Here is a 16,354-nt window from a genome sequence, read left to right as displayed (position 1 = left end):
ATACATACATACATACATACATACATACATACATACATACATACATACATACATACATACATACATACATACATACATACATACATACATACATACATACATACATACATACATACATACATACATACATCCATACATACATACAAACCAATAAATAAACTAGATCAGGCCCTCAGGAGAGCGCAGACCTTCGCCAACGCCACATTTGTTTGTGGAATCGAGTTAGCATCGGTAGCGTATCAGCCGTTAGCTCATATCAATGCTAACTCGGTAGCTCAGGTAGCTCCATCACTGTGAAACGTGACTCGTCCCTCTGGAAACGACTCTGCTACCAGGTTACCGAGGGGGTACAAGGCTTCCTGGGAGTTGTAGGAGTGGTAATACTACGAGAACATTTCATAGGAATTCTAGTGAGATGAGATGAAAGAAGATGAGTCTGTCATTTTTTTGCAGTTTCCCATTTTTTGGGGACGTATTGGGAAACGGTGAGCCGTTAACATCCCAAAATCTAATAGATTGGTTCTCGGATGATCACAAGTCATCCCTGACAATTTCATACTATTTGTGAGGGAGGAGTTTCTGTGAACGGTTGTTAAATTACATTCATACAAAACAACAAACAAACAAAGAAATAAATACACAGAGACAAACACATCAATTTCTTGGCCAACTTCATTGGTCACCCAATTGACATTGTCAAAGGACATAAAGAAAAGACATGACGTGACTGGAAAGAGGAATCCAGCAGTCTGAGTCTGGTGGATGTGGTTTCCATTAGGTACAATGTTCTTCTTGTGTTCTGGCTGTGATACAGTGTGATGCTCTGATACAGTAACACACTGAACTCTAACAGACTCCTGCAGACCCTGTCGCCTTCCTTTGACTCCAGCAGCTCTAAATCAACCTTCAATTGACCAAGAAGATCTAAAAAGACCAAACACAGGATGCAACAACGACTGGAGCCTCTCAGAACTTGAACTGGACCAAACTAGAGAAAACTCTTCCTCCGTTTCCACACCAGTTAATCTATCGTCTCTACCAGCTTGACCCGTTAGGGCGGGACTGCTCAGTCCTCATCCTGAAGGTCCACCATCCTGTAGGTCTTAGATCAGTTCCAGTTACAACACCCTGACTGCAACCAGGGGCTGGTTATTGGGTTGGTTTTTATAAGCTTGATGATGATGTCATGGGGAATGTTCTGATCCTCACTGACTACAGGCAAAACACACGGTCCCCGATGGACAGGTTTTAGTCAATCAGGGACAGGGACGACAGTTTTGAAATGTGTCTCAGCACTTTCTCTGCTGCTTTATAAAACACCGCCACGTTTATCAACTGTCATTATTATACTGTTCCTCAATAATTAATTGAATTTACCACAATGTTTTTATTGAACTTTTCACACCAAAAGTGCAGCTTGTCAGATATATTGTTACACCATCATACTGGAAATGAGCTGCTGTACTTCCATAATACTTAATACAGGGTACTCTTTGTTTCCGGAGCTTGATGCCAAAATGTGTCTGTGAACTCAAGAGAATCTGGACTGAAATGTTCTGGGAGAGTTTTGTTCTGAGGTCCTGCCGTTAACAACGTTGAGTGACATCACGGAGAAGGTCCCGGGGTTATCGGGTCAAGAGGTGGGGCGATGACATCATCGTTTTCAACAAACGTACATCTTGTGACAGACTGGCGACCTGTCCAGGGTGTACCCTGCCCTCGCCCACAGTAGGCTGGGATTGGCTCCAGCACCCCTGAACTGGATAAGCAGGATAGAAGATGGATGGAGGGATGGAGGGATGGATGGGTGGATGGATGGGTGGGTGGGTGGATGGATGGATGGAGGGATGGAGGGAGGGATGGATGGATGGAGGGATGGAGGGATGGATGGATGGATGGATGGACATCTTGCTGGTTCACACATGAATGCCAACACTCTGGAATCCGTTTTCAAAAGAATTCTCCGACTTGTTAAAACGCTGTGTCGTGGGTTTTTGGTCCAAACCGATGCAGTTCCATGACGCGGGGTCGTTGTGTGGACAGGGCCTCAGACTCCACCCAATGTCCCTGCAGACTGTAACGTCACTGCAGAAACCAAAGCAGGACCAAACAGCTGGGACTGGTCACTGGCTGTTTACTCACCATGTCTGAGTCTGTTCTGAACCACGATGAGAAGGTCTACCTTCATACAAAGTAGATGACGACTGAGTGAATGAGATCATTTTGCTGACACTGTCTCTTCAAAAGAGGAGATCTCATGTATTATTGCAGTATTTAGTTTTATTCAGCTCAGAGTGTCCAGGCGTTTGGCATGAATGTGTTGGAGGCGTCTGCACTGGCGGCTCTGTAACTCCGTCACATTCTCAGCTGTAGAATGGACCAATGAATCCTGCTCCGTCCTCCCGGAGGCTTCAGGAAGTCCCTTCATGTTGGGCCCCAACGTTCAGGGTTAACGCCGAAGTCAAGTGATAATGCAGCTGTGAAGTTCTTAGAGCAGCAGGACACACGTTGTTCAGGACACCAGAGTTCAGACACCAGAAGAGCTGAAGAAGTACTACTGCAGGGAGTTTACTCCAGTAACATTTGAGTCTTTTAATTTAAAACAGGACTGGACAGTTCAATTAGGATTCCTTGTCATGAGAGAACTGCTGGTGGACATCTGGACATCATCCAGGAGGCAGTGGCTGGTGAACTCACTACCTCATGTGGATTTTGTGGTTCTTCCAGTAACTATAATCCACTTGAACCTATTGAATGTTTCCCTCTCATTTAAACCTTGGGAGTGGATCCGCTCTGTACCGACTGCTGGAGCCGTTACACACTGAAAGCACCTGTATTGTTCTGTAGCTCTGCAGTGACGGAGGCTGGTGGCTGAAGCTCGTATCTTAATATCTTGTTGTTTGGGAGGAATCGTGATGGTGCTCTCTTCTTCTGTTCTATAATCAGGCCATGTTTCATTAAACTGTGCTTCTTGTCATCTCACTGTAAGTTTCTCAAATATTTCAAATATTTTCTCCACAATGCAGCTGATGTTTGTAGTCCCACTGTAATCTGGGTGGAGGTAGTCTAACTCTGCATTTACACATAATGACAGTCAGGAATGGCATGAATCTCAATTTGTGACCACAGATCACGATTTTGACCTAAACTACATGATTGAGGGTCGAGGCGTCACGGACAGTCGCAATTTGTTACAATTAAGACCACAAAACGGCGGCAAATCCTCACTAATGGTGTGTCTTGCTGCTGTGCACCGTGGGCATCCTCACCTTCTATCACCTTCTGTCACTAATCTGTCCTGAATGTGGGCAGCCGCCCAGGGCACGATCTGTGAAGGAGCGCACTGTGCACCAGAGGAAGAGAGAATCTCCTTCTCAGCAGCGTCTCATGGAGGTGGGGGTGTTCCCCCGGGGCGGGAAACAAGCCAGCTTCACAACTGGGTCTATATGAGGCCCCATACACACCCAGTCATTCTACCATCAGCTGCTGAACAGTTCACACACTCCAGATCGCTCCAGATCACTCTGGATCGCTCCACATTCATAGGAATTTGTGTTCACATGAATAGTTGAGCTCTATGCCAGAGCTGTGCAGAGAGCAGGATGCTGCAGAGTCAGAGTCCAGAGTCAGACTGAAGGAATCTCACGCCGCCCTGTCACGGACCCCAACCATCACGAATACAGTACGAATGCTGTCACACTCAGTTACTCCTCAACTCAATCCTGGCGTTTCTTGACATTGGTGGAAGATGTTTTGTTAGCCAGAGACATTCTGAGATGAAGAATGTCACCAGGCGACTCGGCCCGTTCAGAACCCGACTCTGTAGCATTAAGTCTCATTATGAATGTAAGGAATCTGCCGCGGAGGGCGGGAAAATGCTGTTCATAAGATATGGTGCCGATGTGTAGAGGCAGCATTACAGTGGAGCAGCTCTTCCCCAGACTCTGGCAGAGCGACGGAGCTTCTGCTGGTGGGTCCACTGCTCCTCGGCTGGTGGTCTGACCTCCTACCTTGGTCTCAGAAATGCTCCTTTTACTTGCTGATTGTCGGCGATGCCTGGACAAGATAGTCGCTTTCTTTCTGTATTGTGTCTTTTGGTAATTGTCCTGAGTAAAGTACCATAAATCTTGAAGTATATTCCTACAATATCATTTCAGTTGCAACAGCAACTTATAATTGCGATGGTTGTTAGATTTCAGACCAATCATGATGAAATCTGCCGGTTAAAGCTTTTTAACTGAAAGACGATGTGAAGGAATTCAGTTCCAGGGTCAGCTGCTCCGATCTGAGGAGAAAGCGGTGATACTTCAGGCGTTTGGGGTTTTTGTTCACATGTAAATGAAGCGACAAATCAACGAAACTGATCATGTGTGAAAAGTCGAAGGGGAGATGTGGAAATACTCCGTCTTCCCGTTTACCTGTAGACCCCCAGGAGGAGACAGAGTTTACCGTCCCAGTATGAGACAGACGCATCAGGAGCATCATGTGTGTTTGACCTGTGTTTACAGAGACGGTTCTGAAGACAGTCCAATAAGTCCCCATACTTCACTAACACCACATGGAGGAGGAGCTGCTCTTCCTTATCGGTCCAAACAAAACCACCCGAGAAGTGATTTGTTGTGTTTCCTCCAGGATTCTGATTGGCTGGCTTGACTCTGTGCTTCTGGTTATACTGCTGACTATACATGTAACCTGCTCATAGTATTTCTTAATGAGGTTTTTACGCAGGTCCGTGTACATAAAAACTTGGTTTTAAAGGATTTAGTGTGAATGATGTTATTTATGAAAACACAGAGCGGGAAATATTTGTTATTGTTTTTACCCGGCGGCTGAGTGTAAACGCTGCGTGAGACCTCAGCCTCCTCTGGCGCTCTGCTTTCTGTTTGTTTCTCCAGCCGTGACTCCTCTCTGACCTCAGCTTCCCCGAAGAGGAGCAGCCAGACTCTCTGTGTCCACAGTCATTGGGTTGGAGAGATTCTCATGACCCATCCTGAGGATGTGGAGAGGATTTGATGTTACTAGATCCTGTGTCTCAACCCACAGGGCGCTCCGTGTGCAGCAGCCAGCTCCAGCTACAGACCAAGAGGAAATTAGATTCAACCTTCAAGCTTAAACTTCTAATCTACTTAACTTCCCCTCCTGGGAAAACTCAGCAAGCAGCCAGATGTAAAGAGAATGTAAGCAACAGCAGCATAAATGAATCTTCAGTAATATAGAGCAGCTGTTTTGTTTCCCACCCAGACAGAGCTGGAGGTGCAGAACCAGCGAGGGACCGAGCTCCTCTGTGAAGTCCGATCCTGTTTCTGTGTTTGATACCAGCTCAGTATCTCTCCGCTCCAGCCTGGAGTCCTGCAGGGAACTCAGGGAGTACAGAGAGAGGAGTCCCTACCCTCTACCCTGTACCCTCTACCCTGTACCCTCTACCCTGTACCCTCTACCCCGTACCCTCTACCCTCTACCCCGTACCCTCTACCCTCTACCCTGCACCCCGTACCCTCTACCCTGTACCCTCTACCCTGTACCCTCTACCCTGTACCCTGTACCCTGTACCCTCTACCCTGTACCCCGTACCCTCTAACCTGTACCCTCTACCCTGTACCCTCTACCCTGTACCCTCTACCCTGTACCCTCTACCCCGTACCCTCTACCCTGTACCCTCTACCCTGTACCCTCTACCCCGTACCCTCTACCCTGTACCCTCTACCCTGTACCCTCTACCCCGTACCCTGTACCCTCTACCCTGTACCCTTTACCCTGTACCCTCTACCCCGTACCCTCTACCCTCTACCCCGTACCCTCTACCCTCTACCCTGCACCCCGTACCCTCTACCCTCTACCCTGTACCCTCTACCCTGTACCCTCTACCCTGTACCCTCTACCCTGTACCCTGTACCCTCTACCCTGTACCCTCTACCCTGTACCCTCTACCCTGTACCCTCTACCCTATACCCTCTACCCTGTACCCTCTACCCTGTACCCTCTACCCTGTACCCTCTACCCCGTACCCTCTACCCTGTACCCTCTACCCTGTACCCTCTACCCCGTACCCTCTACCCTCTACCCTGTACCCTCTACCCTCTACCCTATACCCTCTACCCCGTACCCTCTACCCTGTACCCTCTACCCTCTACCCCGTACCCTGTACCCTGTACCCTCTACCCTCTACCCTCTACCCTGCACCGGGGAGGGGGGAGGGACTATCTGAACCAGGGTTTGAACCCCTACCCCTCTACCGGGGCCAGGGTTTGATTCCCTCCTCACAGTCTGTCTGTCCTGGTCTCTCCTGTCCCCTCACCCCAACCAGAACAGCAGGACGCCTCCACCTCTGAGCCTGGTTCTGCAGGTTTCTTCCTTTCCAGTTTTTACTCAGATGGGATTGTTGGTTTTTCTCAGTGACAGTTCCTTCACATGACTGAGCTGTACGTGGCGCCGTGTGAATCCAATTGAATTGAACTGAATAAAAGCAGATGAATTCTGTGGGAAAGCTGCTTCTGTTGAACAGAACCAGACCCTACGTCTTGTTGAATGTGGGCTTTGTCCTGGAGTAACGAGCGCAGTGGGAGGGCTGCAGAAATACTTCACATTGCTCAGTCTTCTCGTCACTGCCAGTTGCTCAACTGCTCTCAATCGCTTCCTGAACTTCTCTGACGATTCCAGTTTATTATTTTAGGTTTTGCTGGACTTTCACACTCACGGTGTCGTTTCCTGGTTTCCACTGAATCAAAGTTCACATCACATGTTGTATACTTTACTTTACTTGATAAAGTGTAAATGATTCCCCACAGCTTTCAGAACATTGAGTGAATAATGTGGAGGTATGTTCAGGTCCATGACGACACTCTTTGTAAAATGACTTTATACATCTTAGAGGTTTGCTGACTGGACCGACTGTCTGGTCAGTTTCATGTCACGTTGAACAACCTGGAACCGACTGGATCATTGAGTTAGAACAGCACCAAGCATCTCAGCTCTTCGGGTCATTCTGACATTGCTTCCATTCTGTTTGCTTGTTTAGATGTTGTGCTCTCTCTCACACAGATTTAGCTAAAAAACAGGTTTTGGTTTGGTTTTTTCTTGTCTTCTTTTACTTTGCCCCTGATCCTGGATCAGGATGAAGAACATAGCCCGTAGAGTGAGGACAGACCATCTTTAAATATAATGTTAAATCCACACACACCTCCTGCTTCTATTAAACCATAATAGAGTAAAACATATAGTTTATGGTTGGACTTTGGTCACACAGTTCAGAAAATAAAAGCAATACTCAAGTTAATCCCTTCAGCAGTGAGAGTCGGGGCTAAGGTTATGATGTTGTCTGTGTGTCTTTATTCATTTATTTATTCTTCTATTTATTCATTCATTCATTGGTTTGTTTCGATGTATTTGACCAACTTTTCGCCAAAACTCTTCCCCTGATATTCATGAAATGTTCAGAGATGATTTGTCAGCCTCTCAGGAGCACTCCGTTAGACTTTGTGGTCCTGAGAGCTCCTGGAAAGAAGCCGTTTGTTAGATAGTCGACTGACTTTCCTGATGAAAACCCAACTAGAACGGGCATTCGGGAGACCTTTGCAAAACGCCACATGTCACCATGGAAACCCAAAGAATTTTGAACTGTGAGCATCAGAGGCACCTCATGGAATTACTGTTAGGGCTGTTTTAGTCTTGACGTGTCTGTGAGCTCGGCTCGGCTCGGCTCGGCTCGGCTCGGCTCGGCTCCGGGCGGCTGAATCACATCATCCCAGTGGCCACGCCCCTCCGTGCAGTCCTGTTAAAATGGACGTCACCGCTCCATGCGCCACCACATTTCTCTGACCTGGACGGAGAATTAAAAGGCGGAGTTGAAGAGGAGTAGGAGTGAAGACGTGGTTTTAAAGACACAAAGAGCTTAAAGCTGCACAGCCGCACTGAAAACACAAGATTTGGTTGATAGATGCTGGTTTGCTTCAGTGTCGGACGTCCAGAGGGAAAACGTCATTCTGAACAATAGTGGACTGCTCCGCTCTCCACTGCAGGATCAGCTGCTGGTGTCACAGAGAAGAAGTCTCCGTCTTCTGCTGAAGCTTTGCGATGCACTGCCCCCTGCAGTTTGGGAGCGGGAGCTGCGTGTAGTATCAATGGCACACACGTTCTCTCATGCTGATTCAGCACATCTAATTTCTGCACGGCACGCCTGGCGTCAAACATTAAACAGCCTTTAGTGTCTCGTGTCTGTCGGATCGTCCATTTCCAGCGGAGTTAGCAGTGTGCTAGCAGGCGGCTAACGGCAGCGTCCGTGCTGCAGCCTGAACGCTCCCTTCCCTCCTCTCCCGGGGAACGGATATATATATATATATATATACATTTATAAATCTTTAGATTAAAGAAAAATATATATATATTGTTCATTTGCGTGTTACACACATATGAACAACACAACTATGTACATAAGTAAATCTTTTATCAGTCATTCAAAGTCAAAGTTCAATATCTACAGCATGAAATATGACAGTCCGTGTATCATCATATCTAGAAAATGAATATAGCTGCACAGTGGGTTCAAATCCTGGGTCATGGGTTCAAATCCAGCGGGGGCCTTTCTGTGTGGCGTTTGCCCCTGGGAGCGTGGGTTTTGCCCCACAGTCCAAAAACATGCAGGTGAGGTTAATGGGTGACCCTAAGTTGCCCCTGGGTGTGAGTGTGTGTGTGAGTGTGTGATAGACTGCTGACCTGTCCCGGTGTGTCCTGCCCTCACCCACAGAGCGCTGGGATCGGCTCCAGCGCCCGACAAAAACGTCTTTTAAGCCATTTTTTGCAGATGTAGATAACAAAACTTTTACTTGAGTAGATTTTTTAAATACTCTCCAATCGCTGGTATATGAATTAAACTGTAAATTACATTCTGGGACCAACGGTTTGAATTTACAACATGTCCTGCGAAGGATTAAATGTGCTTTCATGCTCACCAGCTGTGGAGCGGTTCAGTGTTTCAGAGCTTCTTTTTTTCTCATGAAACGAAATATTATTTATAAGGATGTATGTCCAACAGTCTCCCTCTGTCTTCAGTGTTTAGGTAAGATCATGAGAAGACTGAGTATCAGTGTGGTTGATTATTTAATGCTTTTTATCAGTTTGGAGATTAACTCTTTGGTCCCGTCGTCACCAAAACAGTCAGAAAGTCATTATTCTGCAGGATACGCTCCACGTTCCCCTCCACCCCTGTGTATATCCAGTGCAGCTGCTTGAGCCGTCACAGACCGGGGCACAGGTCACAGACAAATGGTAAACAGCAGGGATCTCTGCACTTCGCTGTAAACGTGGAGTTTATGACTCAGTTCTTCTCCTCCCAGCTGTGGCTTCTCTTTCTCCAGAGTCCCAGACTTTTCTGAGACTTTATTTGCATTTTGCAGGATGTGTTTAGATGTGAGTGCAACACATGAAGTGTTTATGTGGCGGTGATGGACGACGGCGGCGTCCGTCCAGAGGGTCACAGGAAGAAGCTCTGCAGGAAGAACCAGAGCGGCTGTTTGCAGGATGCTTCACATTGGCCTGTCTCTGCCTGTCTGCCCAGCTGTGAATAAATCAAAGGAAATTATGAGTCACAAGTGGCTTATTCTTCTGTATGTCGGAGGAATGTTCCATCGCCTGACTGCTCTGAGCGCAAAACATCAGTCCAGCTGCACGAGGGTCAGAGGTCAAGCTCTGGACTTCTTACTGACGGCTCCAAACAAGCTGCTCTTTCTGACTGGCCGACTGAACGGGCCTGATGCACAAGTTCAAAGAGGTTTCCACTGTGTGTGTGTGTGTGTGTGTGTGTGTGTGTGTGTGTGTGTGTGTGTGTGTGTGTGTGTGTGTGTGTGTGTGTGTGTGTGTGTGTGTGTGTGTGTGCGTGCGTGCGTGCGTGCATGTGTGTGTGTGTGTGACACAGCTCTGAGTGAGTGACTTCACACCATCCTGAGTACACAGAGTACACAGAGTACACAGATACCAGACAGGATGCAGACGTGTTTCCTCGCTCATCCTGAAGATCGACTGGAATCTGAAGTCAGTTCAGACTGAACTTTTCTAAAAGAAGATCTGAGGAGGGAAAATACTCAGCAATGATCCTTCATTTGTTTAGGCCTTATTTCCTCTAGGGGCTGAATAAAGTAAGTTAAGTTAAGTTAAGTTAAGTTAAGTTAAGTTAAGTTTAGTTTAGTTTAGTTTAGTTTAGTTTAGTTTCTTAAAAAGAAAACACAGTGGTGCTCGCTCTCTAACCCGAGGCCGGCCAGACGAAGAGCAGGATGATGAATTCTGCCATGAGGAGTAAAAGATCCCAATGAGCCCTGGAAGCTTCTCCTTCACCTCTACTTTATAGTGCGTGGGTTCACCATCATGACTCTTGTGAGCACCACAAAAACTTCTTTCAAGCGACCCATGTGGCCTAAACAATTATTGATTTATTGAATTATTGATTGACATATGAGAAGACCTTGTTCTTCCTTACAACCCCTGCTGTGAGAATCATGTGATGAGAGGTTGTGCCAAACACTGAGCGGAGATATCCTTCCACCTGCTCAGGTCAGTGCAGCCTCTTTCCTGTGGTGTTCTTCACATTCAGACTGAAAAACTTCTCCAAAGAAATGAAATGATTAAAAACAAATCCGTCAGGAGACATTTTTAATGAGCTCCTCTTTAATGATCATCAACATCCTGCAGGATCTCAGTTTCAGCCTTCCACATCCCTCCTGAGTCCAGCGAGGCTTCCTTTACGGGCTCTTCAGTGTTGGAGCCCACTGATCCTGAAGGTGGAGCATCCGCCTGGGCCTCTCCCCGTGTAACCAATGGAACCAATGGAACCAATGGAACCAATGGAACCAATGGAACCAAACGGTTTAGCTTGTAGTTTGTTACTGAGGCGTCCGGATGATTTGAGTTTGAGACTCCGCTCTGCTGCCTTCATTGTGTTTGGGAATGTTTGTGTTGGGTCACATTGACTCCCTGTCTCCTGGGGTCCCGGGCCTTTTGTTCCCCTCTCTCCCTGGATGCTCTGTCTTCACTCTCTGTCTCTCTCTGTCCTCTGCAGGTGTGTACAAAGGGATTTTTCCTCAGCGAGCAGAACGTATGTCTGCCATGTAACTGCAAAGGCCACGCCGACAACTGTGAGGACGTCACTGGCGTCTGTATCGTAAGTCTCCAGGCTGAAGTTCTGTCCTTCAAGCATCAAAGTGTAAAACTGCGCTCTACTGAAAGTCTTTCTTCGGTCCAGAACTGCAGAGACCACAGCACCGGGGACTTCTGTGAAATGTGTGAGGACGGCTACACGCTGACTCCCAGTCTGGACCGGCGCCACACCTGCAGGCCCTGCGCTTGCCCCCTCGCCGTCGCCTCCAACAAGTGAGCCAGTCTGTTCCTGTTTGTGCTGAAGTGTTGGCGAGCCGCGTGCCGTCTCTGAAATACTCTCCTGTGTGCGGCCAGCTTCGCGGTGCGCTGCGACAGAGGAGCTGCTGCTCTGCGCTGCAAGTGCCAGGACGGCTACGCCGGACCCGCCTGTGAGAGGTCAGTCCTGACGGCGGCTTTACCAACCCGACACTTCAGTCAGCACATCCTGACCTTCGTACGGACGTGCACCTCTTCCTCTGTCCTTTATAAGATGTTGGGTTGCAGCTTCACACAGTTGACTAAAGTGCTGCGTTTATATTTTTCCCAGCGTAGTCACAGCCGTCTCGTGCCAGAAATTAAGAAAAGACTAACAGAGAAGTTTTCCTTCCTTGAAGTAGTTTAAACCATTGAATGTTTTCCTGGTTCAGATGTGCTCCAGGGTACTACGGCAACCCGATGGTGATCGGTAGTTCCTGCAAGAAGTGTGACTGTAACGGCAACTCTGACCCCAACCTGATAGTGAACGAGTGCCACAACGTGACGGGCCACTGCCAGCACTGCTGGGGAAACAGCGCCGGAGCCAGCTGTGAGCGCTGTGTCTCGGGTTTCTACGGAGACGCCCTGAAAGCCAAGAACTGCAGAGGTACGAGCAGAGAGGGAACTCCCGTCATCATCAGCCATCGCTCACCAAAGCTTTTATTTCTGCGGGGAAATCCCCGAAACTCAGCTGGTGCCTCTGGAGCTGGTCTTTAACATTCCTGACCTGCATGTGTGATGGAGGCGTCAGGGAAGGAAGCAAACTCAAACTCCAGTGCAAGAGTTCAAGTTTAGTTTAGTTATTTCATCAATTATAAAAACGGGGAAAAAAAACAAACTTCAGTACAATACAGAAGAAAAGTTTTCAAATTCCTTTTTGAAAGAATTCAGAAAGAAAATTTACTTTTATAGTGTGCCCTGTTATCTTAATTAATCTTTATCCTTTCTACTGGAAATTAAAATCAAACAGCAAATATCAAAGAAAATGACTTGTTTATATCAGTTAGATCTCTTATAAACAACTAAACAAAGAAAAAACACTTTGATTCTCCCACATGAAAGTGTTTTTTCTTTGTTTTGTTAATAGAGTTTAACATAGATAGATTAATAGAGCAGAAGTGTCCAGTGGTGAATCCAAATTCAGAATCCCAAAACAAAAAGCACTAATAGTGAAGGAAACCTGCAGGAGAGAAGCAGGAAGTCTCATCACAGCAAACAAGGACGGCGCGGCGCTGAGATGAAGGGAATGAGGGTTTAAATACGCAGGTGTGGCGCTGCAGACCAGACGGGTGAGTGTCAAAATAAAACAGGAAAGAGGTAAACACGTGAGACACACGAGCTTTACGGAGAAGCAGAAGGACAGCAGCAGGATTACTGGAGTCTGATGGGATGTTTTACATTCCTGACATCACTCCACCATTCTGCAGGTTCAGATGACCTGCTGGGGGCAAGTAATACCACAAATTACTTTTACTTGTTTATGTTTCGGCAATATGTCAAAATAGAAGCTGAAGAAAAAGAAACTCATTTAAAGAAGTTTGCTTTGTAGAATATAATTTATTTGCTTGTTGTGTCCTGCACCGTGTCTCCAGCCGCTGAGCTCTGCTCTGGAAGACCAATGAAGGTCACAGACGCAGGATGAGGGATTACCCAGAACCTCCTGAGGCCTGACAAGTCCAGAAATAACCCTCCGCAACACGCCATGGCACAGTGTGACCTCTAACGTTCTCATCCTGTGTGTGTGTGTGTGTGTGTGTGTGTGTGTGTGTGTGTGTGTGTGTGTGTGTGTGTGTGTGTGTGTGTGTGTGTGTGTGTGTGTTCAGAATGCGAGTGCAACCAGTGTGGCACCTCGTCATGTGACGACCGGACCGGAGTGTGTCACTGTAAGCCGGGAGTCACCGGGCGGCTGTGTGACCGATGTGAGGTGAGACAAACCACGTGACCACTGACAACTGGTTCCTCTGAAGTATCAGATGGAGGATCTTCTCATGACTTCCTCTCAGCTACAGTCACAGCAGGGGGGCCAATCCACCCCCTGCACTGCTTCATAGGATCATATTCACACATTCACCCTGACTCTGTTTGACACACTTCAAGCTGCTCACTATTGTCTCAGGTATTGTTGGTGCACCTTCATCAACTGCAGGTAGAACACCAACACATGAGTACAGAGAACGTACACTGTCGGCTCAGGAACATCCCCAAATGAAGGAATGGATTTCAGATTACATTTCCATGTGTAAACGTGATTTAAACTCTATTTAGAAAACAAAAACATTAGTGTGGAAACTAACATCCAGATTATAGAGCATCCTCCCCCTCCACTAACATCCAGATTATAGAGCATCCTCCCCCTCCACTAACATCCAGATTATAGAGCCTCTTCCTCCTCTAACATCAGATTATAGAGCATCTTCCTCCACTAACATCCAGATTATAGAGAATCTTCCTCCACTAACATCCAGATTATAGAGAATCTTCCTCCACTAACATCCAGATTATAGAGCATCTTCCTCCACTAACATCCAGATTATAGAGCATCTTCCTCCACTAATTGAAGTTAGTGAGTCAGTCAGTCAGTAGATTGACCCACAGTGCTGTGAGCCAGTGGCGTTTCTAGACGTAAATACTTGGTGGGGCAAGATCTTCTTTCAGGTCTGGTGACACCACTGAATTTCAAAGTAAAGTGACCTTTTAGCCACATTATAACGAGCAGATAAGCACTGATCCCGTGAAAAGGCTGTGCACTGGAAATAGCTGATGAACAAAAAGAAAGGCAAGGTAGGGAATTGAACCTGTGTCTGCTGTTCCTAAGATGAAACTTCTACCACTAGAACACCAGCAGAGTTACACAAACATGAGATACCCAGAAAGTCTTTAACACCGTGTTACTCAGTTTACCACTAGTTATCTTCAGTTTCTCCACCAAAGTAAGACTTTCAAACTCGTAGTAGTAAATAATCGACCTAATTCATTTAGATTCTTAAGTGTTTGTTAGCTTTAGCTGCTAACAAGCAGGTATTTGTGACGCTTCTCTCCGGTTCTGTGAAGCAGTGTCAACATCAGCAGCAGCCAATCAGCTCTGAGCTTCTAAAGGACGTTGTTAGTGGGCGGGGCTTCAGGCTTCAAACACCCCAAAAGAAACCATGGAGTTCAGTCCTCACAGTAACTATGTACTCTATAAGAGGAAGTTTTATTCACAAACAAGACAAGATTGTAGATAATCTTAAAGTATTAATAGCATACTTTACATGCAGTCCTTTCTGATGACACCAGGTGGCGCTCAGCCCCCCCCGCCCCTAATGACCAGTCGCCCCTGCCCATAGTAAAGCTAATGCTAACGTACTATAATACAGCTATGGAAACATTCATTTTACAAGTTAAATGTAAACGTTAATTTTGAAGTTTTCTTCATTAGTAACTAAACAAAGTAATTCCTCTCGTTTAGAAAGAAGCCCAGAGTAACAGTAGTTAAATGCAGTTTTCAGTACCATGCGCAGTACTGTGGCTGTACAACCCGCAGCCCAGAGTCTCACGGTGTTTCTCATCCCTGTAATCCAGGAGGGTTACTCTGGTTTCTCCAGCTGTCAGGGCTGCCGGAGGTGTGAATGTGGGCCGGCCTCCGTCCGCTCCACCTGCCACCCCCTCACTCACAGCTGTCCATGCCGCCCGGGGGCTGGAGGGCGTTACTGCGAGCGCTGCCTCCCAGGATACTGGGACTACAGCCCGGCCGGCTGCCAGAGTAAGTCCTCCGTCTCACTGCTGCAATAAAGACCATTTGTTGAAACGTTGGATACGGATTCCCAGAGGCAGGAGCTGAGCGCTCATGTTCCCACACCCACCACTCGGGTTTGCTTCATGCTGCCGGAGGCCTCCAGAGGCTCCATGACTTCACCAAACAGCCCAGATCTATATGCGCACACAGCTGCTGAAACAGTCCCACACAAGCCCGAGGCCCGAAGCCAGCAGTCTGTGGACCTGGATCTGGACTCCAGATCTGGCCTCACTGCCTCCCAGCTGCTCGCACACTTTCTGATTCTCTCTGTGTGATGAAGTCCTTCTGCTGTTCCAGAGTGTGACTGTGAGAGCGGCTACTGTGACATGCACACGGGGGAGTGCCTGGCCGAGGCCGCCACCATCAGCCTGTGCAACGCCGGTACGTGGAGTCAACAGTCACAGCTGACGTACTCTGGAAAAATAAAATAAAGTAAGAGCAGGACGTCTGCTTTCTGTAAAGGTTTGTATTTGACTGATTTCAGGTTGTGATGATTGTATTTGGCATCTGATGGGCGACCTGCGGCTCTCCAACAAGACCCTGGACCAGCTGAAGGTTGGAGTGTTGAACATCTCCACCGGGGCTGCTGCTAACGACAGGATCAAATACTTCAACTACACCGTTCACCGACTGCAGGTACAGGAAATACTCTCACTCCAGTCTGAAAGTCAGACCAACGGGTAAAAGTCCTCCACACCAGCACCGGAGTGAAATATGCTGCCCTGCATTCTGGAAAGCTGCTGCTCAGTGTGTAATATTTTAAAACCCTACTACTGTACGTCCTGAAACATAAAGTGTAAAGTCTTGAAAAACATTGCTGCCTTCTTACAATCCATTTCAGGTTCAGCCACTGAAACAGCAGCAGTACCATCGTCACCTTCATCTGACTTTACAGAGAAAACTTCACTGTTCCACATGTGAAAAGGAGAAACTCCCTGTACTGCAGTTTAAATGATGAGAAAGTCATTCATTTGGGGGAATCAGTCAAATTGCTTCATGAAAGTAGCATCATGGACTGATGAGGACATTTGAATCACATTTATTTGTCCGTCCCATTTGTTAGATCCTCATCAGTAAACAACACAGAATGTGTGGAGAGATTCAAACCATTCAAACTCCTCCAGTCGCTCACAAAAGCAGTAGGACTCAGTGGAACCAGCAACGAGCTCACTGAGCAGAAGCTCTTCTCTTCTGTTCAAACAG

General features: G+C 47.1%; 1 protein-coding gene across 1 annotated transcript in view; it reads left to right on the top strand.

Annotated features, from left to right (window-relative positions):
* lama4 (laminin, alpha 4) overlaps nucleotides 1-16,354 on the top strand; it is a 60,262-nt gene that overhangs the window by 2,336 nt on the left and 41,572 nt on the right. The window contains exons 2-9 of the mRNA XM_080491168.1: nucleotides 11,045-11,146; nucleotides 11,228-11,355; nucleotides 11,437-11,517; nucleotides 11,769-11,983; nucleotides 13,200-13,300; nucleotides 14,938-15,118; nucleotides 15,449-15,532; nucleotides 15,636-15,787. Coding sequence (XP_080347294.1) covers nucleotides 11,045-11,146; nucleotides 11,228-11,355; nucleotides 11,437-11,517; nucleotides 11,769-11,983; nucleotides 13,200-13,300; nucleotides 14,938-15,118; nucleotides 15,449-15,532; nucleotides 15,636-15,787 — 1,044 coding nt within the window. The remainder of the gene's footprint in view (nucleotides 1-11,044; nucleotides 11,147-11,227; nucleotides 11,356-11,436; nucleotides 11,518-11,768; nucleotides 11,984-13,199; nucleotides 13,301-14,937; nucleotides 15,119-15,448; nucleotides 15,533-15,635; nucleotides 15,788-16,354) is intronic.

Source organism: Lipophrys pholis (genome assembly GCF_963383615.2).
Source record: "Lipophrys pholis genome assembly, chromosome: 21".
NCBI lineage: Eukaryota > Metazoa > Chordata > Actinopteri > Blenniiformes > Blenniidae > Lipophrys > Lipophrys pholis.
Note: the sequence above shows the minus strand (reverse complement) of the source record. Positions and strands in the feature narration are given on the sequence as shown.